Here is a 24,585-nt window from a genome sequence, read left to right on the forward strand (position 1 = left end):
AAGCCATTTGGTTGTGTTTATTTAGATCACTGCGGTCCTTTTTCCTCAGATACTGCGTACAAGTACATCTTGGTTGCAGTGGATTCGTGCACACGTTTTCTATGGGTATGGCCACGAAGGAGTGCTGACTCGCGGACTGTCATCAGGGATTTGCGTGTCTTTGTGGGAACTTTTGTGTGTGGTACCTTCCATTCTGATCAGGGCCCTGCGTTCGCCTCTAAGGCTTACAAGGAGGCTATGAAAAATTTGGGGGTCCTAGTCAAATTTTCGTCTCCCTACCGACCTGAGGGTAATAGTGTGGTGGAGCGAATGAACCGTGACTTAAAGCAATCATTGACAGCACGTGTTTTAGGCACAGGCCGGAACTGGCTAGCCCATTTGTATAACGTCCAACGTGCACTTAATAATCTCCCTAGAAGGTCTCTGGGTGGGCGGACCCCGTACATGATGCTCTTCGGAATCAGAATGTTTGTTCCAGACCTTGATGGTCTAGACATTGCGGCGTCGACCGCACTCTTTGACGTAGATGATCACTGTGCTGTTTTGCAGACTCTAAAAGAAGCCAGAGACTCTCTTTCGAAAGAACATTTGCCCTCCACATCTGAAGCTGAGGTTCAGATTACGGTAGTCGGCTGGCTACCCCGAGTTGGAGATCTGGTCCGTGAGAAGGTGGAGAACAAGAAGGAGTTCGGCCCCTCTTATCGTGCACCAGTTCCAGTGCTTGGAGTGCAGGGTACAAGAACAGTCATTTTACCTCCACTTCCTGGTCGCAAAGAAAACAGGTACATCTCTATTGACAATGTCAAACTTCAGCGAGTGGCCGATACTTCTTAGTATGACTCCGGCAGTTTCATGCCAGACAATGCAAAGAAATTCAATGTTGGTTCCTGCTTCTACCACCTTGTCTGATGTTGCCATCGAGATGCATTCAGTTACTGATCCCTTGCTGATACCACCGGCTGGTGGTTTGCCCGAAGAGACTGAGTATGCTTATCCTACGCGAGGACCCTCGTCTGTTTTACAATCTACAGCACTTGGCCAGTCCCGTTTTTCCTTTGACACTAACTCTTTGCCCTCAACTCCCCCATCGAACATTGCTGTTTTTGTAAGTTGGTTTAAGAGACATTTTTTGATAGCCCCTTGGACATACATCTGGTTGCTGCTTTTCAGTATTTTTTTGTTCATGTCCATTGGATTTGTTGTAGTTTTCTTCCGTTTGGTGGATGGCCATTATCTCAAAGAGAGATCGACAATTAGACTTATCAATGGAACTTTGGCCCCCCACTCCTCATCCCACATCATGAAAAGGGACCAGACTTTTGTGAATATTACTGCCTGGCCCGTCATGGATGGAATCGCATGGGATGCAGTTAAATTTTAAATTCATGGGCCTACAGAGGTCATTAATGTGCCTAATGTATTTCGTGTTTCTATGGGTGATGTAGTTAAACAGAACATACGTTCTGATGATTGGGATGTACACGCCATTGAAGCACTGTTTTCAGATTTGAAATATTATGCCGCCTTTGATGCTGAGGATTTGTATGACAATGCGGCTAATTATGCAGAACAGTATTGTTTTCAACATTATGGCAATCACTTCCTGCATAAAGCGAATACGTTTAGAAATTTTGTCAATTTTACCCAGTGGGAACATTGTCCCACCCCCTCGTTTGGCAGTTCACATACATTAGTTGATAAGTTTACTTATTTTACTGATTTCAGTGTTTCAGCCCCGGCATCCTTTTATTTTAAAGTTAAGCCTGAGTCTGCCTCTAAGGTTAGACTGACACACACCAAATTGCTATATTCTAAGTCCTTTATGGATGAGTTGTCAATCAAAGGTTATGATCTATGGAAGGCTACTATTGATCTTAAGTCGGTTTGGGGTTCCAAACCGTGGCAGGTTCAGGGAACTGAAGCTTTACACCGTGCCTGTCTAGTACCAAATCATATGTTGTTTTTAAATGCAACCATCTTCCAAACCACCTGTTTCGGATTGGCCACTTCTAAAAAACTAAATTCGCCTTCTGTGCCGGATCTGGGTGCTTACCCGAATTGGAATTATCACACAGATCTGTCCCTTCCTGCTTTGCAGTTATTAGTTTCTAATTCATCTTTCAATATTTCGAAATTTAATAGTGAGGGATGGTTAATTTGGCAAAGCAGTTCTGATACCTGTCAACGTCGTTTTCTAGGACTGAAACCGGGGTATACTCAAGATCGCGTGGACCCCCGGTTTGAGTCGTCACATACAGTAACTACATACTCTGTAGGGAAATTATGTCAGTCCTGGCTGCGACATTCCACCTTGGCATCTGTCAAAGTTCATTTATCAAAATTACATGACAAAATAGATTTGAATGATTTTGTTAAAGGTCCTGTGGGTGGCAGATCCAGGAGATGGGCGTATGCTATTTACAACGAAGTATGGAAACTGTCGCAAATTGAGGCAGCTTCAAGATTGAGAGCTATTGATCAGGCTAATATGGAAAAAGTATTAGCAGTTATTGATAACAGCATTAACACTCTTTCTTCTCGCATTTATACATTAGATAATATTGTTTCTTCAATTGTGGATATTGTGCAGGATGATATGTCAGTGTTGTATCATGGTCAAAACCAGTTGCGTTCTGTTATGCAGTTTGCATGGACATTACAAACATTGAAGGCAGGGAAGGTCCCTTGGGACTATCTGAATACAACATCCTTATTTCTTCCCTTTAACCTTACTGACAAACAGCAGTTCATGTCCATGAAGGATGCTACATATTCCTTGCTACATATTGAAAAATTGGAGCCGTTACCTTTCTCTGTAGCGGAAGTCGATTCCGCAGTGTGGCTCTTACACGGATTGATAACTCTCCCGTTCGCACTTTTTAAGTTTACCTCTTGTATGAAACACTATGCTCTAGGTAGATATGAACAGCTGGGTACCGCTTTCATACATGAAGTCTGGTCCCTCCCCTTTACGTATAGATGTACAGGAGACGGAACTGAGGTTTATCTGAAGGGTGAAGAATGTACGACGTCACCTGATCATTCTGTTGTATGTAGGCACATTCAGTTTCACGGAGCTTGTAATGTACACGCTCCGAATTTGGCCTGCGTCCTCAAAGGTATCCCGGTACCAGCGATTACGCCATCTTTTACGCTGCTTGCAAACGGTAGTTATTTAATTTTAAACAATGAAGCTTGCTGCGGGATGTTAGTAGGGATCCCGTATATAGTAACTGTATCACAGAGGGTTGTCTGCTGCAATAACGTTATGTTTCCTCCCCCGCATGTGAGGCTAGATGCTTCCATCTGGCCTTCGATTCCAACCTTGAAAGCAGAGTTCAACAAGATGAGCAGAATAAGAGCGCTATTGTCCCAAAAGGAGGTGCCATTGACTTCCTCCCGGGAAACATTTGTCCTTCACGTAGCGAATTCGCGCACTGAGGTACAGGCGCTTTTGAATACTGACCTCCCCCTGCATTTTGGAGCTTTGATCCAAACAATTTTCAATGCCTCGTCCACGACTGGCCTGGCTCATTTTTTTAAACTTGTGGGCTCGGGCCTCGTGACCTCTTTCCAAACTATTTTTGGTGTGATTCCGGCATTTTTTCATTCTATTTTCTCCAGCGTCTTTGGAGGTGTTCCTTTAATTCTGGCGCTAGTGGCAGGTGTGCTACTTTTACTTTTCATCCTGCGGAATGGCTGCTCTTTCTGTGCCACACGACAGCCTGTCCCGTCTGCAGCTTCTTCGTGACAGGATGCTTGATTACTATGGTGTCCTGCCGTTGGCGACTTTGAGCCTGGCATATGGATTATCCTTCCGGTATTCCTACTTCACCTGCGTGCAACCTGTCTTCCACTGCCTAGATTGTCCCTTTGAATGGCCTATGGATTTGTGCTTAACCAACATGGTGTCTCCGGAGCCGGATTATGATCGACTGATGAGGCCCTTAGTGTCTCACGAGTCTGCCTGTTCTGGTGTTCGGATTATGGCCTGCGGTGCGGCGCATGGTATCCTGGGTATTGGGACACCGCGAGAGCGGCATATGACTTATTGGATAAGAGTTATTTGGAAGTACACGCTGGTTGCCCTCTGATGGTGCTAGGGGCTCCGCTAATAGAAGAACATGTATGTTCCTTTTCTTTGATTAACTGGATGGCTGAAACCTTCAGTGGCCGTGCCAATGATTTTCTGCTGGAAGCAGTGGCCACATATGCTGCATATACTGCATATACTTTCATGGATTGAGTGAGCTATCGTCCACTGTGTTTTCCTCACGTGTCTTGAACTGTCCCTGTGCGGCTGCACTTCTGCCCGGTGAGGCGTTTTTTCATTTTTTCACCCCCCACGGCACGTTTGAGGTTTTTTGTTTTTTCTTTCCACCTTTGGTTTTTTCCTATTCGGACTTTGCCTGCACTGACCAGTGTTTTTTGAATTGGTTACGCCTTGTTCTGCTCTGTCGCGCTTGAACTCTGCGTTCTCTCTTTTCTTGCATACTAAGTAGTGCTTCGATCAAGGGGGCATGTAGTAAGGACTCCCTTAATACGTACATACATTGTTAAGTTAGCATAACCACGTTACAAGTAAGAAAGCCATCTTGCTGCTTTTGCACACGACACTGCGTTCACATGTTATTGCTTAAACAAACTGCTGACTCGAGTTTTGCCTCACACGAGAGCAATCTGTTGTTACCATCCCGAGCTCTGCGCAGCGACCTTGGTCTGCACACGATGTGACAAACAGTCTGAGTTGTTAGACAATGCATGTTTTCCACTCTAGGTTGATCGACCCACTATTTAGTCATAACACACGAGCAGCTGCACATACCTGAAAGTTGGTGCTTTTAATATCACAGACATCATGTTTATTATTCAGACCGAAGACGAGCCTTCCTGCGAGAAGACTCCTGATGCTCCTGTGATGTGATTTCACTAAGCTGATCTTTGAGGTATGGGGCCCCCTATTCAAGCCTAAGCAGTGCTTAATTTGTAAAATATGAAGTCCAGGTGCTCAATTTTTTTTATGATGCCACACCCACTTCCTCCGGCTCCACCCACTTCCTACACTGGCTCCACCCACTTGCTCTAGGGGCTCCACCCACATCCTCAACTGGTACCACATAAAGCCCAATGAAATACCCGACCTGAATTTCAGCAAGGGAGGTTTCCTCAAGTAAGGTTTTCATAGGAGGTTCCCACCGCCCCTTGAGGAAAAGTTTTAAAAAATGAAATCAAAAGTGCATTTAAAGCACAATTTTAGAATAGATTGGCTAAAGTTATTAATGCATTGAAAAGGGAACAAGGTCGAACATGTACGCCAGGGTGGATGTCTTCATCCCATATAATACATGGCCACACCACCACCTTTTGTACAAACCACTTAAAACCTTAGTGCGTAGCACTTTTATATTATAGAGTGAGCATGCTTGCAATCATGAAGAATACAAATAAAATCTCTAGTGCTGCAAAATTAGACACACAAAAAACCTGCTGGATGTGTGCTGCATACAGATATTAGAAACACTTCAATACAAGACAGTTTAAAAAAAAAAGCTGGAGTAGTTTGGAACGTGTAGAAAGTGGAAACATGCAGAAAGAGATTCAAGCGTTTCTCTATGTAGGGGGTGCAAAAAAACATTTTCTCTGTTTGTTCAGGTAAAATATTAAAATAAAGCAGAAGAAAGAGATAGCAACAGCTGTAATCTGCTGCTCTAGATGGACCTGTTGCAGCTAAGCAACAATAAGTTCATGTTACAACTTCGTTTTTGCCTGGGAGAGGTGTGAAGAGGTCTGAATAGAACACACATCTGAGACTACCTCAGGGAAATAGAAGTCCTCAGCTTTAGCCCTCTCCTTGTTTACACCAATGAATAAAACAGAGTCAATGAAAGAAAATATCAGCCTAGGATCACACAAATTGGCTAAGTAGGGAAGCCGGCAGTGATCCCAGGTTTCCAATTTTCACTGCAACTCAGACACCAACTGGGGATGTTTTTCTGACATCAAAGTGTGATGTTTTGTCCTGAAAGACGATGTTATAACGAAGGTGACAGGCAGAATACATTTTACAGCTAGGTAGGTGAGCTGTCCTGAATAGCGGGCAATTGGCCCCATAATGTGTGCCACTAGCCACTGTTACCTTTAGCCAGTACAAGGTTTTCAAGAGTAAAGCACATTACCATGTGGGACTACTAGTTTCACTTTATAAGATTTCAAGAATGTGTGCTGATGTCAGAAAAACAAGACTACCTGAACGTGTCACTTAGGGGCGGCTCCTCCTGTGTCCTTCTCCCACATGCCCTTCCCTGGCCACCTCACACTGCAATCAGGCCCTTGCCACAAATTTCCCTCAGATGTGCATTTGTCTCCATTACTCTTCTGTTTAGCCTGCAACCCCCTTGCACAGTTGTCTGGCTTCTGCTTAGTCTTGCTCGTACCACCCCTTTCAGTCCCAGTTCGCTTGTACCTCCTTGGGCCCCAGTCTAGTTTGCGGTCCCTTACACTCCAGTCTGTCATGTGCCCCCTCCCTGTCTTTATACCCGAGTCTGGCTTGTAGCCTCCAGACACTTAAGTCTGGCTGGTCACTGCTCATTAAAGCTTCCCTTTCTTTGTCAGCTTTCTAAAAATGCTGGTCCCTAAACATCTGACTGACTGAAAACCTGCAGTCTCTGCGACCCCAGGGACCTGGGTTGAGAAGGCTTAGTTACTCTCACCTGTTCCCATGCAGTAGCAGAAGACAGGAGTCTTGCGCTCTGAAAAAAGGCCTCGCCTTATACCGGAGGGAGCACTATTCATAAGTGATAGGATAATACAGCTCCCTTTCTAAATAAACCATAATCTGATTATTTCACCAGACTAGTGCAGACTCAGCAGAGGTAAAACATATTTAAGATAGCTCTGCTTGTTAAAGGGTCTTAGTTTCCCATTACATTATGGTAGTTGTAGTTCTTTGCATTGCACACATTTGTGATCCTTTAATTTGTTTCTAGTGCAATGGACATGAGGACGGGCACTACTGATGAGCTGGCAGTCAACCATACAATTGTGATGTATTTGAGAGTGCACTGCTAAAGTGCACAACGCTGCTCTTCTTTCATGTGAGAGCAGCGTCATGATTAGGTGGGGATGGGAGCAGAGGAGCACTGAGGCGGCGTCTGGCAGCAGGTAAGTTATTTTATGGATTTTTTTTAACTATCCCTTCCCCACCAAGTGTTTTTGGCAGTAGCCGCTACTGGTGCCAGTCGAGGCAAAATAAATCTTTCTTTAAAGTTAAAAGCCAGCAGCAGTGGAGGAAAAACTGCAGCCGTGGGCCCCACACTATAAAACGTTATTTAGCATAAAGAGTAATTTCACTGCTTTGTAGACAAATACACCACTGAACACTGGTACATAGCTAATGGCAGAAAAATAAGACTACCTGAACGTGCCACTCCTGGCAAAATTCACGTTCAGGTAGTCTTATTTTTCTGCCATTAGCTATGTACCAGTGTTCAGTGGTGTATTTGTCTACAAAGCAGTGAAATGGCTCTTTATGCTAAATAACGTTTTATATTGTGGGGCCCACGGCTGCAGTTTTTCCTCCACTGCTGCTGGCTTTTAACTTTAAAGAAAGATTTATTTTTCCACAAACGTTAAAAGCCAGCAGCAGTGGAGGAAGAACTGCAACCGTGTGCCCCGCACAATAAAACGTTATTTAGCATAATGAGCCATTTCAGTACTTGATAGACAAAGCGCTGAACACTGGTACAAACAAACTACTGTTGGCATAATTTTTCACAGTCATTGCTTACCGGGACTGCGGGACAGCATTTTTAGTTTCAAATGATCTGCGAGGCATGTCTGCTGCATGATTACTGGTTGCTTCCGTCGTCGGGTGATTAATGTGGTAGCTGTGGTGTGCTGGGCGGGCCGTCAACGAAGACACTGCTGATTGGTCTGACTCTTGCCACACACTTGACGATTCGCTAAGCAGGGGCCAGGCTAATGTTATATTTTGCAATTGTTCATTGGTAGTGCTCTAGGCTAGCGCACTACCAATGCATGATTGCAAAATGAGATGCGACGTGAACTACGCTGCGCCGAGGCAGGGACCTCCCAGGCAGTTTCACTTTCCTGCGGAAATGTGTGGCACACAATAAGGCGGGCGGCCGGGCTTCCATCATCCAATTTGAAATATTTATGCGCACGCAGTCACGTGGGAACAGTGCGATATTAGCTCATCACAGGGGAGACTCGGACCCTACTCTCAACATAGTGAGCAGCACACAGCCAATTATTACATTACCAATATTGCGTGTAGAGTACAGTGTACTCTAGACGCAATATTGGTAATGTAATAACTGGCTGTGTGCTGCTCAGCGTGAGAGTGTAGACCCGGCCCTGAGAAATAAGTGCCGGTGCTTAGCACCGGAAAGCACCGGCACAAATTAAGCACTGAGCCTAAGAGACCTTCTGTTAGTCTAATAATAATATTAGCTTCTTAGTAAAGGGAAGGTGGTAGTATCCACTGTCATTATAACATGATCACCCCTTTTATATTCTATGGAATTGTAACTATGTTGATGGTTTTGATTTTAATCATTTGTCTGCTTGTATTAGCCAAAGTACTGCATCTTAGGACACGTGGTCTATAAAAATAAACTCTTTTTATTTTCACCGTGTCTCTGTTGATTCTTGTTGTGGACTGATGTGAGAATAATATACGAACAGGTATTTCCGATTCCCACCATTCCTGAGTATGTACTGAGTCGCTTGTTCTGGGTTGTCTTTTCATTGGGACCGCCGAGCTAAATCTCGGATAACGAATGGGACACTTATGCTAGCCGGATACTGGGTTCTGGGTTCTGAGGTGAGTTTCTGGTACACCACAACTCACTGAGGTCCTGGGGTTCTACGCATAGTTCTGTGTATAAGCAGAATCCCTGCAACAGCGCTTATGGCACAAGAAGTGCCGCACATGAGCTTAGCCACTGTGAGAGCAGTGCACTGAACATTTGAAAGCCTCAGCTGAGATTATTGACGAGGTAGAGGCAGCAGTTGTGGCCAAAATCTTTCAAGAGATGCACAGGAGACTGTTGTAAGTAGACACAATAATGAGCTTGGCGTTATAGTTCCAGTTTGAGGTAATACCACTCACTGTGATTTTGACCAGAAGAAAAGACTTGGGGGCATCTCACATTTTGGGTGATTTCTACTGTAATGTAAGAGTATTTTGTGCCAGGATCGCTGTTCTGGCTGAAGGGTCAGAAGGCGTTTCCTTCATGAAAGATGGCAATGAAAGAAGGATTAATACCAAGAGACAAAATGAAAATGCCTGGAAAGAGTACTTCGGCTTTCTTGGTGGCAGAAAGAAAAGGAGGAATGCTGGTAGTTTTTTGGTTGCGTGGTTGAGGCTGCATTTCGTTTTGCATTGCCCTCATAAGGTGTTTCATCACTTTACTGTGGGAATCGCTCTACTTCAGAACCTATTTGTTATTTTTGGTTATTTGTATTCGTCTTTTGCTCTCAATAAAATTGTGCCTGCAATTACTCCAGCTTCTTTGTTGGTAGATTAAATTAAACAGGAGTTATATGTAACAATAAGTGAGTTCATGCAAATGGCTGGTCAGATGAATTAGTAGGCTTGAGGAGATTATTGTTAAGGTGTAGAAATATGATTTTGAAGGAGAAGTTGTGATTTATGAGGTGAGAAGTGGGTAATATTCAGAAATGCAATAATAGGGAGTAAAGCAGATAGGTATGATGCTTAAATTAGGATACAATCAGAGAGAGTAAGGCAAGACGATGGTGGGTAGGAGGTCATTCTGTTGAATGGAAGAAGAGACACCAATTGCTAGTTTTAAGTCGGGGCCAATATTCCATGCAGCGTTTTTAGGAAAGAGGAGAGGCTTTATGAGATAGTACACACTATGAGGATGTAAAACTATAGAGGGAAACATTTTAATTAAAGCACAAGTTACTACTTGTGTAACGATATATCTGTAAGAGACATTAGTCAGTGATAGATTCCTTACCTTAGAATATCCCCAGGCGTCAGACTGGATCCAGAAAGTCTTTCGTCAGCAGTACCCCTGCAAGTCGGTAGGTGGCGTCGTGCGGGTCCGCGTCCGCCGCTGGTGTCGTAAGCGCCGAGATGACGTCACGGAGACTACTTAGGCGCCACCCATGCGCGCTGAAGTCAGATCTGTACACGACTTTCCGCGCCAAGAACGCAGAGCCATGCCAGAAAATGACCACTGGTGCCATGAAACTAGGGCCCTGAAAGGGATGACCTTAACCCCAGAAATCAGTTCGCAGAACGGGGAGGATGGGTGGGGCGGTAAGGAATCTATCTTAACTAATGTCTCTTACAGATATATCGTTACACAAGTAGTAACTTGTGCATCTGAAAGAGACACGTTAGTGATAGATTCCTTACCTTAGAATAGATACCCCAGCAATACCAACCCCGGTGGTGGGTCTGCGAATAGATTACACCAGAAAGTCACTGAGAACAGAACTGCCAAAGAAGCCGTCTCTCCGGACCAGAATGTCAAGACAGTAATGCTTGGTAAACGTGTGCAGCGAGGCCCACGTAGCTGCCCGACAAATGTCCTGCAAGGGGACGCCGCGTCCCAAGGCAGTAGTGGCTGCTGTTGCCCTGGTAGAATGGGCACGCAGCCCCACAGGAGGCTCCTTCTTAGCCAACGAGTAACAGGCCTTGATGCAGAGAATGACCCACCGAGAGATGGTCCGTGTGTGCACAACCCGACCTTTTTTGGCGCCCACGTAGCCAACAAAGAGCTGGTCATCCACCCGGAACTGTTGTGTGCGCTTCAGGTAGAATGAGAGCGCACGTTTTGGGTCCAGACGGTGGAGCCTCTCTTCCACTTTTGAAGGATGCGGAGCCGGAAAGAAGGTGGGCAAAGTGATGGTCTGCCCGATGTGGAAAGGCGTGACAACCTTTGGCAAGAAAGAAGGACGGGTCCTTAAAACCACCTTGTCCGGATGAACAGAAAGGAAAGGAGGTTTGGAAGAAAGAGCCTGGAGCTCACTCACTCTTCTGTCAGAGGTGATAGCTACCAGGAAAGCCGTCTTGAGAGTGAGAATACGCAAAGGACAGGTATGAAGGGGCTCGAAGGAAGTGCACATCAGATATGACAAGACAAGGTTTAAGTCCCATTGAGGCATTATGAACGGCACAGGAGGAAACGTGTGCGTAATGCCTTTAACCCCTTGCATGCCCGCCCCTTTCCCCGCCCAGTGCCGCGCCTTGCATTAGCGGGCGGAGTTCATGACGAGCTGGACTCGTCATGGGCACAGCGCCACCACAGCCCATGACGAGTCCAGCTCGTCATGGGCACTGAAGGGGTTAAGGAAACCGTCAACAACCTGGGACTTAAAAAGAGAAGGCTGATCTGGAAGCCGTAAAAAGGCGGAGATGGCCGAAAGATAACCTTTGATAGTGCCCAGAGCAGAACCCTATTGGGCCAAAGAAAGAAGGAACAGAAGGACTTCAGAAAGAGGGTCAGAAAGGGGATCCACAGCCTTAGCTGTGCACCATGCCACAAACTTGTCTGTACTATTATATATGAAGTACTAGAGCAAGGCCCAGAGTCAATTAGGGTAGAACATAAGTTGCTTTAATCGTGATGTCTGAGCGAGTAAAACAATTTTTTCAACATATAAAAAGTATTTTGGCGATTAAGGAAACCAAGCGATTCTTTGGTAGGTCTGATATCATGGTAGGCTGTCTAACACATAGAAACCTTATTAGGTTTTCTATCTATAACAATAATGTAAGTGTTACTGACATCGTGTGGACACAATTTGTTTGACTATGCTTTTTTGTGTCCTTTAACCCCTTCAGTGCCCATGACGAGCTGGACTCGTCATGGGCCGCGGTGGCGCTGTGCCCATGACGAGTCCAGCTCGTCATAGACCCCGCCCGCTAATGCAACGGCCGGCACTGGGCGGGGAAAGGGGCGGGCACTGAAGGGGTTAAAAACAGAGCGTGAGAGAACAAAAAGTTCCTTTCTTTGTGTATAAGAACGACATTGACTCCAATCACGATTTATGAAGATATGACTAATAATAGGACAGCCTAAGGTGTGTTTTATCAAGTGAGTACTGAATTTCTCTGGTTGTTTTAAGGTAAAAAAGGCACATTTAAAGAAAGATTACTCATAAACCCAGTTCAATTATGTTTCTCTAGGTGATCCTTTGTCCTGTCACATTCTTGACATCAAATAAAGCTCAGTCACTTTTGTCAAGCCTCAAATTTTCAAGTAAGTACTCGGCATATGTCCATATCAGCACATGACATAACTTTTTTCATGTCAATACAATACCGGGGCAAGTATGAGATGGGCAATTAATATTTTAACTAGTAGCAATTGTTGATGTAGACCATGGGGCCAAAATTCATTACACGTCTCAGAGATAAGTGTTGATAAACTGAATTCTAATCGCTACAACATATCTAGACAGCTATGGGTTGCATCTTCATTATGAATACCCGTTTAAAAGGGCTTCATGTTTATAGGTAAAAAAAAAGAAGGGACTATTACATCATGCCTCTCTATTAAAATCAATAATGTAAGGTACACAAAATGATAGCTTCTTAAATGGAACTATCACCATGCCAAAAGAGTACACTGCCCTAAGTTGGCACCACTATTTATATCTTTATTCAGCAGCTTGAGAATGAATGGTGAATACATATTCATAAGGGCTAGATATATAAAGTTATTCTGTTTACTTATCTTTTTTTGAACTGTGGTTGTATATACCAGATTTATTTTTTGGCTTACTATTTATTATTTCTTTCACTTTTTTGTTTTATAACACTCCCACCTATGAAATCACCCCCCCAAAAAAGTATATATAATGTGTAGATAATGATGTTTCTTAAATTTAGATGGATAAGTTTATAAAATATCAATGAAATTGGAACTCAAAAAAAGTCGATTTATACATCTGAATTATGTACTAATGATAGTATGATGGGTTGAGCAGTCCATCTTCAAATGATATATGTTTTCTTGCCGTGTCTGTAGTAATTGTAAATATAAAACTTTTTTAAATAAGTATAAAGTATAGTAATTCTAGGTGTGTTAACTAAGATTTAAGTTAGAAATAATGTTTGTTTATATCTTTTTTAGTTGGTGTATGCGCATAGACGGTGTTCCTGATGAAGGCAGCAGTGCCGAAACGCGCGTACTTTTCTATTCTGCCGCTTGCCATCATCAAATCATCATCCTTCAGATATGTTAATACATACTAGTTACCATCATTGCATATCCTGATTGAAAAGCCATACAACTGTCTCTGTTATTAGCTATAAATCTATATGTATATGAATATATTCCTTTCTGTATATCAAAAAAACATATGAAGAAAGAGAAAAAAAGTATTGTATGAATGATCAATCAATTTATGATTTTTTTTTTTTAAAAGTATAAAATTAATAAAATGAAAATATTTCTTTATAGTTGTAGTGGTTGATTTGCACAATTTTGTATAATTGATTTGTATTCACACCTAGAACATACGAGTCTTTTTTGTATTTAGAAGCTTGCCATAGTTTCTCTTACACAAAAGATATATTTTCCCTACGCATGGCAAGTATATTTGTTTAGTAGCGGTCCCCCTGTTTTTCAAAATAACAAACTTGTTCCACCTGCAGGCGTATACCGTTTTAGTGAGGGATGCCTGGCTGCCAGAATGACATCACAGGCTTCGGGAGGAAGATCGAAAGCTGTCAACTGTTGCCGCTCAATCTCCACGCATGGAGGTGGAAGCTGGACAGGTTCGGGTGGAGGACCATCCCCTGCTGCTGCGACAAAAGATTCTCCCGAAGAGGCAGTCGGATTGGGGGATCGATGGCCATGTTGAGTAGCTCGGGATACCAGTATCTTTATGCCCAGTCCGGAGCCACAAGGATGACTTGGGCCCGGTCGCGCCAAATCTTCTTCAGCACTCTGGGCAGAAGTGGTATAGGCGGAAAGGTGTACAACAGACCACAACTCCACTCGCGACGAAAAGCGTCGCCTAGCGAGTGCTGCCTTGGAAATTCCAACGCACAGAACTGATGACATTGCGCGTTCTCTTCGGTGGCGAATAGATCTAACCAAGGCTCTCCCCACTGCAGAAAGAGACCTTGCGCCACATCCGACTTCAGACGCCATTCGTGATCCATCAAGCACGGGCGGCTGAGATCGTCCGCCCTGGCGTTCAGAGAACCTGCCAGGTGTTGAACCACCAAGGTAATGCCTTGATGTTCCAGCCACGTCCAGAGGTGCAGAGGCTCCTGACATAGGGTCCACGACCCCACCCCGCCCTGCCTGTTGCAATACCAGATGGTGGCGGTGTTGTCCGTGAACACCTGCACTACACTTCCCCGGTCAGAGGGAAGGAATGCCTTCAGTGCAAGTCGGATTGCCCAAAGGTCCAACAAATTGATATGGAGCCGGGACTCCGCCGGAGACCAGAGGCCTCTGATCTCCGCCTCTCCCAAGTGGCCAGCCCATCCAAGGAGGGACGCATCCGTCAACACTGTGTGCTCCAGTTGGGGAAGGGATCTGCCATTGACCGAATCGCGATTCGTGAGCCACCCCTGCAATTGTCGTGCAGTGCCCTCCGAGATCTGGACATGATCGGACAGGTTGCCCTGATGCTGTGCCCACTGGAACTTCAGGTCCCATTGCAGAGCCCGCATAGGCCACCTGGCATGTCGTACTAGCAGGATGCAGGAGGCCATGAGGCCCAGGAGGCGGAGGGTTATCCTGACCGAAACCCGGGATAGAGGCTGAAATATCAGAATCATAGCCTGAATATCCCAGACTCGCTGCTCGGGAGGATAAACCCGAAACAGCGTCGAATCCAGAACCGCTTCGATGAAGGTGAGATTCTGAGAGGGACTCAGGTGCGACTTCGGCACGTTGATGGAAAACCCCAGCAAATGCAGGAGGTCGGCTGCAGTCTGAAGGTGGTTGACGACTGCCTGGGGCGAGCCCGCCTTCAGTAACCAGTCGTCGAGGTAAGGGAAGACGGACACCCCTGACCTGCGCCGGTGAGCTGCGACCACCGCCATCACCTTCGTGAACACCCGAGGGGCGCTGGTAAGGCCAAAGGGGAGCACAGCAAACTGAAAATGCGCCTGGCCTACCATGAACCGCAGGTAACGCCGGTGGGCCGGCAGGACGGGGATGTGAAAATAGGCGTCCTGCAAGTCCAACGCTACCATCCAGTCTCCAGGGTAGAGGGCAGCCAGAGTCAACATCTTGAACTTCTCCTTACGGAGGAAGCGATTGACGTTCCTGAGGTCCAGGATGGTGTGCAAACCCCCCTTGTCCTTCTTGGTGACCAGAAAGTAGTAGGAATAACAACCACATCCTACTTCTGGCCCGGGAACGCACTTGATGGCCCCCTTGGCCAAGAGGGCCATGACTTCCTGTTGGAGAAGCGCAAAGTGATGCCTCGACATGTGGTGGAACTAAGGTGGCATGGCTGGGGGTGTAGACTCGAAGGGGAGAGAGTAACCTTTGCGGAGGATCTGCAACACCCACTTGTCCGATGTTATAGAGTGCCAGTGGGGGAGGTGATGGCGAATCCTGCCACCCATTGGCGTGGGGTGTCGCTCAAAGCTCGGATCAGGAAGGTTTGGAGGTAGGAGCAGCGGGTCGGAGGTGGACTGACTCCCACGTTGATTCCCAGACCCTCCCCTACGGAAACCGCTGACGCGCTGAGGCTGGGTCTGCACAGGCTTGCTGAAGGAACGTGCCTGGGCGCCCCTTCCGTGGCCACGAAAGGAACGAAAACCAGGAGTGGCTGGGCTTTTCGTGGAAAGACCGAAGGACTTGGCCGTGGCCCGCGAGTCCTTAAAACACTCCAGCGCACTGTCTGCTTTATCGCCAAACAGGGGAGTGCCATCAAAGGGCATGTCCATGAGTGAGCTTTGGACATCTGGCGAGAACCCGGTAGATCTCAACCAGGCGTGGCGACGAAGCGCTACAGTCGTAGCAATTGCCCTTCCTAGTGAGTCCGCGGTGTCCAAACCACACCGAATGGCGAACTTAGCCGCAATTTTACCCTCTACAACAGCTTGGGACAACACAGCTTGGGTCCCTTCAGGACACTGAGACAACACCTGTGCAACTGTATCCCACACCGCGTGGGAATAGCGGCCTAATAGGCAGGCGGTGTTCACCGACCGCAGCCCTAAGCTGGCCGAAGAGAACAACTGCTTGCCGGAGTACTCCAGCTTCTTAGAGTCCTTATCCGGCGGAGCCGTGGGAAAGGCACTCTGGGACATCGAAGCTTGGATAACCAGGCTCACGGGCGTAGGATGAGTGGTCAGGAAGGCAGGGTCGCCGGGCGATGATGCCTGGCGACGTTCTTATCCACAGGGGCCCCTGTGGCTGGTCGCGACCACGTGCCCAGTAAGACGTCAGTGAGGACATCATTAAATGGCAGCAGGGGCTCCGACGAAGTGGACGCCGTCTGGAGCACCTCAGTGAGGAGATTAGTTTTTAAGGCCACCGTAGGAGATCAAGGTGGAGAACCTCAGCTGCCTGACGGAGCACCGCCGTTTAAGAAGCGCCCTCCACCATGGTAGGCGGAGGAGAGGCAAACCCCGAGTCAGAGGAGAGATCAAGGCCGCCGGCCTCCTCTAAGTCATCTGCCCAGTCCTGCTCAGAGTCACACTGACGAGCAAGAGGGTCCTCGGACCCCTCCCAGTCGTCCGCCACCTCCACCGTATGTGATACAGACTGAGGTGGTAAGGCAGGGACCGGGGAAGGAACAAACGGCGCTGGGAATGCAGTGTCCCAATGCGGATCCCAGGTAGGGACAAAGTTGTTTTGGAACCTGGGCAGGGTCGGAATAAATGGCACCCACTGCGGCGCCGGGGGCGGCGCTGGGTCCGGAGCCGGCAGCGTGGGACCTTGTGGCACCGTGGCCGGAGCCAGCGGCGCAGGATCCTGCAGCGCCGGGCCGGAGCAGCCAGCTGCCCAACAGGGTCCTGACACGGGACCGCGGGGCGCGCCGGCGGGAGCCCGAGGCCTAAACAGGCCGTCCAAGGAAGCAAGAAACTCTTGCACCTGTGCGGAAGTCGCCGACGGACCCGGATAAAGTGGGTAGGCCGCGGGACTCCCGGGCTCCGAAAGAGCCGCAGGGGCAGAACCCCTGTCCCCCTAGTCCGCATCCGGGGACCGACGTGGGGACATCGAAGAGCGACAACGCTTCTTCGACTTCTTTTTGTGTCGTTTCTTACCTGAATCTGAGGGTGAAGACTTGGAGCCCGAGGAGCGATGATGGTGAACCCGTGAGCGTTTTCTGGAGCGGCCCATGGACCATGAACGGCGCTGGGACGAGTGCCGGACCTCAAGCAGCTTCCTGCGTCGCTCCCTCAGGGCCTTCGGGGCCATGGCCAGACAGTCCATACAGGACCGGGAGTCATGGTCGCTCTCCAGGCAGTAGAGACAGACGTCGTTGGGGGTCCACCACCGGAATATTGCGACGGGAGGCCCCACATGACTTAAAACCAGGCATCCCGACGTGCACCAGAGTAGACTCAAACTTACAGGAGACTTTCCAGTAGCCTGATTGCCTACGTCGTTGCCTATTCCTCTCAGCTCATTTTCATCAACTGTTTTTGTCAAGCGCCAGGATACCCGTAGGGTGGTAGTGCGCTATACAAGATTATATACAATACAATACAAAAGTCTCAAAATGATAGTCAAAAAGTGACTAAGGTACGTGCCCAAACCGGATCTGCGCTTACTGGCGCGGAAAAAGAAAGAACTGATGGCAGCACGCATGGGTGGCGCCTAAGTAGTCTCAGTGACGTCATCTCGGCACTTACGATGCCAGCGACTGACGCGGAGCCGCACAACACCACCTACCGACACGCAGGGGTGCTGCTGACGAAAAACTTTCCGGATCCAGTCTGACGCCTGGGGATATTCTAAGGTAAGGAATCTATCACGAACGTGTCTCTTTCAGATATGCATATTGCATTTAGCACCTTTATAGTGCACACCTCGCAAGTGGAGTAACAGGGACAAATGCAGCATGCTATACTGATATATGTAAAACTATGTAGACCCATGCCCGCCCAGCAATGAAAACGTATATATACACTTACATAAAGCACCTCCTTAGACATGTAGGGGAGAAGAATGAAAACACAACGTATAACTATAAAAGATAGGATGGGGTTGGGTATTTACTGTTAGATGTCATTAAGGAACTCAAATAAGGTAGATGGCATGTAACACTGTAACACATCAAGAGATGAAATATACTGCAGAAGGTCTTGGATTTGATACAACACTTAAATTCTGGGGAACTCTTTTTTCCCCCGGGGAAATGCTGAGTATTTTAATGTGTATCTAAAAGACATTTATGTCAGAGAGGGGGGTCGCTTCTCCAGGTTTTATTTCTTTGGGTGGTGCATATTTTTTGGTTTGCAGTTTTACATTACCCCACAGTATGTGGCGTAATGTGCATGCTTTTTGGTTGAAAAGGGGTTTCTGCATGGGTTGCCATGTTCCAAAATTCTTAATGTGTAATATTCTGCAATGTGCTTATAAGATGTTGGGAGTTCATATACTTGGGCTCACATGATTCACTGTTGCCTAGCAGTACGGGAGAACAAAAGACAGTACCCAATTGTTCACTGTGGTGTGTGTGTAATTTAAGCTAAATTCTACATTTTGATGGTCTTCTGAATTTCTCTGCTTGATGAATTATATGTGGTTTGAAGATAAAGCCTGAATGCACTATCACAAAGTTGAGAGTACCCCATGTAGGTGATGGGCAAATGGTGTTTGTGACCCTAGTTGACTGTGCCTCGTTGGATGTTAAAATGTGGGAGTCTGATAAACAGCTAGGAGAACTACAGTTTTTTACCCTTGTACGTACTGTTTTGAAGCCACATACAGAAAAAGAATGTTATGCTGTGTAAATGTGGGAAAGGTGAGTACCATTTTGCAACCAGTACACTGGTTTCTGCTCTTGCTAATGTGCGAAGGAGCAGTACACTGTTGCATGGTGTGTATTTTAGCGTTATGAATGTGGGAAAGAACAGTACCCTGTCACATAACAAAGCTTTTGGAAGGTTAATACCCTTTGGTGTTGTCAATGTTGATCATATGCTCCATCTTAATGTCATGTCCTCTGGCACCAGTTGCAAAAGTGAATGAATGTTAGGATTCACCAAGCTCATGGTACTGAGAATGAGTAAATTAGAGTAAGAGGTGTTGTTTCACCTACATGTGCCCCACTTTGTACAAATGTGATGGTACTGGAGGCACATTACATTGCTGATTGTCTTGTTAGTGTACTGGTGGGCTTATTTCAGTTAGCTTGTTCTGGGATCAGTCATCATTATGTATGAATGGGATGATTTGACAGGAATATGTTCTGGGCGTCAGAGGGTGTAAGTGTAGGTGTGGTATGTGTGTGCTTCATTACCCAGTCATTTTAGATTGTTGACCTTGTGTGCGGACACAGAATGGTTTTAGAATGGGGAGTTCAGCACAACAAAACAAAGTGGTTTACTTTGCAGAAGGTTTTAGCCTGTGTGCACTGAGAGCTGTCATCATTGCGTACAGTAAAAGTTGCATAAGGTGGCTGTAAGGCCTTCAGAAGGCATTGTGCTGGGTACAGATATATCTGCTTTCTTCGGTCTGGCACTTTGTCACGTTGGTTTAGCCAATAAGTTTGACTAGGTGTTAAACTCCTTGCGGGTGCTGGGCTGCACTTGTGTGTGTGTCAGTTTCTCTTTTTGTTTCTGAATAATTGTTGTGTCCCACATCTGAACATTGAGTAACGAGAGGGAATGATGTAGGTGGCGTGACTGGGTTGTCTTACGTAGAGGAAATGTCACTGATATAGTGACTTGATGTGACTGAATATGCAAATATGGTTCAAAACGTACATGATGCATGTGCACGTGGTGTTCCACGGTTCCTCATAAATCCTGATATCTGTGACCAACCCAAAAAAGTAAAGAAGTCGCCAGAGCCAATGATACCATTATGGACCTTCTGAGTTACTTCCAGTATGATGGAACTGCTGTATCAATAGCTGGTGCCCTTTAGATACAGAAGATGCTTCAATATTCAAATAAGCAACATAGTTGTACCACATGGCAATTAATGTTAGGAAATGTACATTGATATGTATAGAACTCGGGGTAATCTTACCTATTTCGATAGAAGCTTTTCCTCTTAGAAGCAATTTGAGGCACTCAGTATTGTCTGTTAAGCAACAATAGTGCAACGCTGTACTACCTTTAGCAGTCTGCTTATCAAGATTGCCACTATTTAAAAGAAACAAAGAAGTGTCATAACAAAAGCAAACATACAATACATATTTCATTACAATACAAAGGAAAATAATAGACAGGAAACAGATGTCACAGGTAGGACCATAAGAACACAATTTCCAGACAAAATATGTAAATGTATGTGAACGTTTGTAGTTTTTAATTTTTTGAGTACTGAGACAGCTATTGCAGAGAGTTCTGCACTATGTCATATTGGACAGCTATTTATAATATCTGCACAATCATATGTATTCGGCCTAGGGAGGTAATTTTATTGAATGGTAGCGATGGCTAACAGAGTGTGGGAGATCGCCGTATTTTCTTTTTACAAGCTGGTTGGCATTAGTCGTTCTAACAAAAATAAAAGAAATGCAGCAGAGAGTAATCTTCCACTCTTCGGTCAAGCAAACTATATGCAAGTGATTAAAATTGCAAGGCCATATGCCCATGCCCAGAACGGATTTGGAAAGAAGGAGCAAGCAACATTTGCATGCCATTCGGACATGTCTCTACATTGTTCATAGTGTGGAAGCAAAATGCTGCTTAACAACTTCCCCTCCTCTATAGATGATTGTTGGAGAGAAAGTTATATATTGAGCATTTCTAACGAAGCAGGTGCACGTTTTTAAGTGCCCGCTCTTGTATAATCAGCAGCCATCTTGGGGAGCGTATTTTGCCGTTTTGTTAGCGGTTTAGTTTTTGGGTCATCTCCCCCTATTTAGGCATGGCCAGTGCATGCGCGCACCGGGCATGCATCCGGAGCGCCATTGGCGCGCCAAAGGCAAGCCCTTCTGCGCCTGTCCGCGCCCGAAGGGAGGGAGTCATCCCTCAGCCCTGGAAGCACGCCATTGTCCTCCCCCTTCTGAAGAAACCTACTGTGGACCCTTCCAGCTGGTCCAATTATAGACCTATCTCCCGGCTTCCCATTCTGTCCAAAAGTTTGGAAACACATGTCTGTAAACAACTCTCCACCTACATGGAGTCCTAAAGTCTTTTACATGACTCCCAGTCGGGGTTCAGAGCTGGGCATAGTACAGAGTCCGCCCTCCTCGGGGTCACAGAACACAGAATGATGACACAGGTCATAGTTGGCTCCTAGATGAGGGTGAGACAGCAGAGCTGATTTTAATCGATCTAAGCGCTCCTTTCGACACGGTGTTCGATGATATGCTTCTTGTAAGATTGGCACAGCTGGGGCTTCAAGGTACGGCACTTGCCTGGCTGTCCTCTTATCTAGAGGACCAAACTTTTCAGGTCTTCTCGGGCAACGCCTCATCTACACGCCATGCTCTGACCTCCGGGGTCCCGTAGGGATCGGGTCAGAGTCCAGCACTTTTCAACATCAATGTCCGCCCATTGGCCGACTTGGTGGAACGTTGAGGTTAACTATGTTCTCTTATGCAGATGATACCTAGATCATCTTTTCTTTATCATCTGCACAGGGTCCTGATTCGGGAGCCACTGAACTCCTGTTTGACTCATTTTAGCCTCATGGAAGAACAACTACTCACAGATATTGAATAGAAGAAAAACACAGATGCTGTTGTTGTGAAAGAATCCATCCCTCTAGGGACCTCAACACTGGTCGATTGCTCTGGGTGACACCCCGGTTCCTGCCCCATAGTAAGTAAAGAATCTTAGTTTTCTAGAGGATGCTGATCTCTATGAAACCCCATGTGACAAAGGTATCAGCAATGTGTTTTGCGACCGTGAAATGGTTAAGCAAATTCGTATGGAATCTTCCTTAATCTGCCCAGAGAACTGTTGTCGAGGCACTTGTTGTATCCCGACTGGAATACAGCAACATTCTGTGGCTGGTAAAGTTTAGGGCCTAAATGCCCAAAGGAGCGTCCTCCCATGCAAGACAGTTTAAACCTGGGAACAATGCACAGAGATAGGCTACTAGAGTGCAGGCAGCGAACGGACTGATATGCGGTTATCAAGTTTGTGATGTGGAAGGGAGCAGTACTTGCCCTTGCTATAAAAACATAAAATAAGGCCCTAAACTCTGGAATACACTACTGAAACACTTAAGATCCTGCACTTCATTGATCTCTTTTCGCAGCCAGATAAAAACTTGGCTGTTCTGATTAAGCTGACCCCCAGCCTCCTTATCTGTTGCTAAAGTGCCGGGAAACCCGGTGTTATTTATTTATTTGTGTGAAAGGTTTTACAAAGGAGCAGAAGCAACAAGGAGGTAAAGGAATGAATACAGCTGCAAAAGGTAACTTAACAAGAACAAATATCAAACAAAAGCAGCAACCCACCTAGTGGGAAATGTAAAGTAACAAAAGAGCAACCAAACTTATTGTGTGTGCATGTAGTCACAAAAGACCAACAGACCCAATGAAATGCCTTTTTTGCCATCTAGTTTATTGAAAAGCACCTTTCAACCGATTTGATGTCCATTATTCATAATATGAAGGAACCTTTTGTTATTGTTGCTCCTTCGCTGGTGTTGAATAAAGCTGACTGATCAGGGTGGATTAGCAAGGTCATTAGATTTTATAGCTATGAAGGTAAAATACTTGTTAAAAGATTGTTCCAGATCTTAAGAGAACGTAACTGTATGTTGTGCCTAAAGCTGTTCCAAGTCTGCTGCTATTTTGGCTTGGACAGTTGCATTCATTTTTAAGTTTCACATAAAATTCAATAGAATCCACTATTAATTCGTAATGAAAGATATAAATCCATTCACAGTTGAACATTAAAAATACACGCTGTGTGAGGAGCCAAGATGGCGGACGGACAGGACGTCTGAGCTCCCGGCTCCGCAGCCCGTCTGCTGTTTACATGACATCCTGATCTTTAATCCTGCCTACGGCGCGAGCAAATGTAACCACGAATGCGCTGATACTTTCCGCATTCCTCCGATGTTCCCGCCGGCTTTTTTGGTCGAGGATTCATAGAGTTTGCCGACTTTGGACTTTGCCCACGCATTCTGGCCCGACCACCACCGCCGGACACCGCTTATCACGTACGGTGAGACGACCTGGGGCTGGACCGGCGCCGGGGGAAATGTGACCGGACGTGGAGTGGGCGGCCTGGCGGAGCCTTCTTCGCGACGGAGAGAATTCCTGTACGATTGGGTCCGGGCTGGCGAATCTTCCTTTGTCCTCCTACCAGCGGTCAGAGTGGTATCCGTTTGAGAGCGCCCACCACCCGCATTGCAATACAGCCGAGGGCTCTCCCATCGTGTGAGCCCCGTATAGCGAGCAGCAACTCCTCTTGCCCTCACTACTGTTCCTCCGTCCTATGGAGTCGCCCTCGCCTCTCCGAGGTGGGCTGGCGGCGGCAATGGTGTCGGTGCCGGTCTGCTTCGCCGGAGAGGCGGAGGCCGCCATGTCCCTGACGCAGGCTTCACTGCCTGCTGTCGAGCTGGAGGGTGTCCCGGTGGCGCCTTTACATACTGTCGGCATGCTGCAGCAGGGAGCAGACCTGACCTATGGTGATATCCTTCTAGCCCTGGGGGACTTGCGGGCGACATGGTGCCAACGCACTCGAGAACTGGAGCGGAGGATCGATGCTGCTATGCCATCCAGGGAACTACTGCGGTTGTCTGACCCCCCAATGCTTCTCATTCCCTTCGAGGCGGATACAAATTGGCGACAGGGGGATACTGTGGAACGTCCTCTCCCTGGGTACAGTGTCGAGGGTTTTTCTAATGATAAAGTTGCAGATACAAAGCTCCCTTCCACTTTACAAGCTGAGACTCTGCCTCTGCGGGTGTTGCCGTGTCTGCCCCAACATCGCCGGAGTGTGTGCCGTTCGGTGGGGAAAACTGTGTTTGTCACTATCGATGTGGTGATGGTCTATGACTGGGAACTCTCGCTTCTTCTCCCTCTGCGTCTTCTTTGCCGGGAGCGGCCATCTTGCTCCTTTGTTCTGCCTGAGGTACACTCCCAGCGGCGGCCATGTTTGGTGGGGTCTCCGCGTTCAGGCCAGGGTTGATGTTGCCTCCCTTGATGATCCTGCTTGACCGCCTGGCATGACCCGGACTAGAATATTTGCTTATGTATCGGTTGTGCCGCATGTGTGTAAATTGCTACTGTTTACCGCGGGGGTGGATCTGTGGGGCCGCTCAGGATCGGGCCGGGGCTGGGCGATTCCCTTTAGTTTGCTGTACGTATTGGCGGGCGGGGACTAGGATGAGACTGCTAATTATCTGCGTTGCTCGCACATTTGGAATGGAGTCTCCCCACCTGCCGCTTTGCTTGCTTCTTCAGTTGTGCTGATGATATTCAGGGTGGGGGATGCTTAAGGGGCTGTGGTGA

General features: G+C 46.7%; 1 protein-coding gene across 5 annotated transcripts in view; it reads right to left on the reverse strand.

Annotated features, from left to right (window-relative positions):
- ASAP2 (ArfGAP with SH3 domain, ankyrin repeat and PH domain 2) overlaps positions 1-24,585 on the reverse strand; it is a 1,162,669-nt gene that overhangs the window by 373,771 nt on the left and 764,313 nt on the right. For all 5 annotated transcript variants that reach the window (XM_085610735.1, XM_085610732.1, XM_085610734.1 and 2 more), the window contains one exon: positions 20,190-20,305. In XM_085610735.1, coding sequence (XP_085466861.1) covers positions 20,190-20,305 — 116 coding nt within the window. The remainder of the gene's footprint in view (positions 1-20,189; positions 20,306-24,585) is intronic.

This window comes from Triturus cristatus, chromosome 6 (genome assembly GCF_964204655.1).
Source record: "Triturus cristatus chromosome 6, aTriCri1.1, whole genome shotgun sequence".
NCBI lineage: Eukaryota > Metazoa > Chordata > Amphibia > Caudata > Salamandridae > Triturus > Triturus cristatus.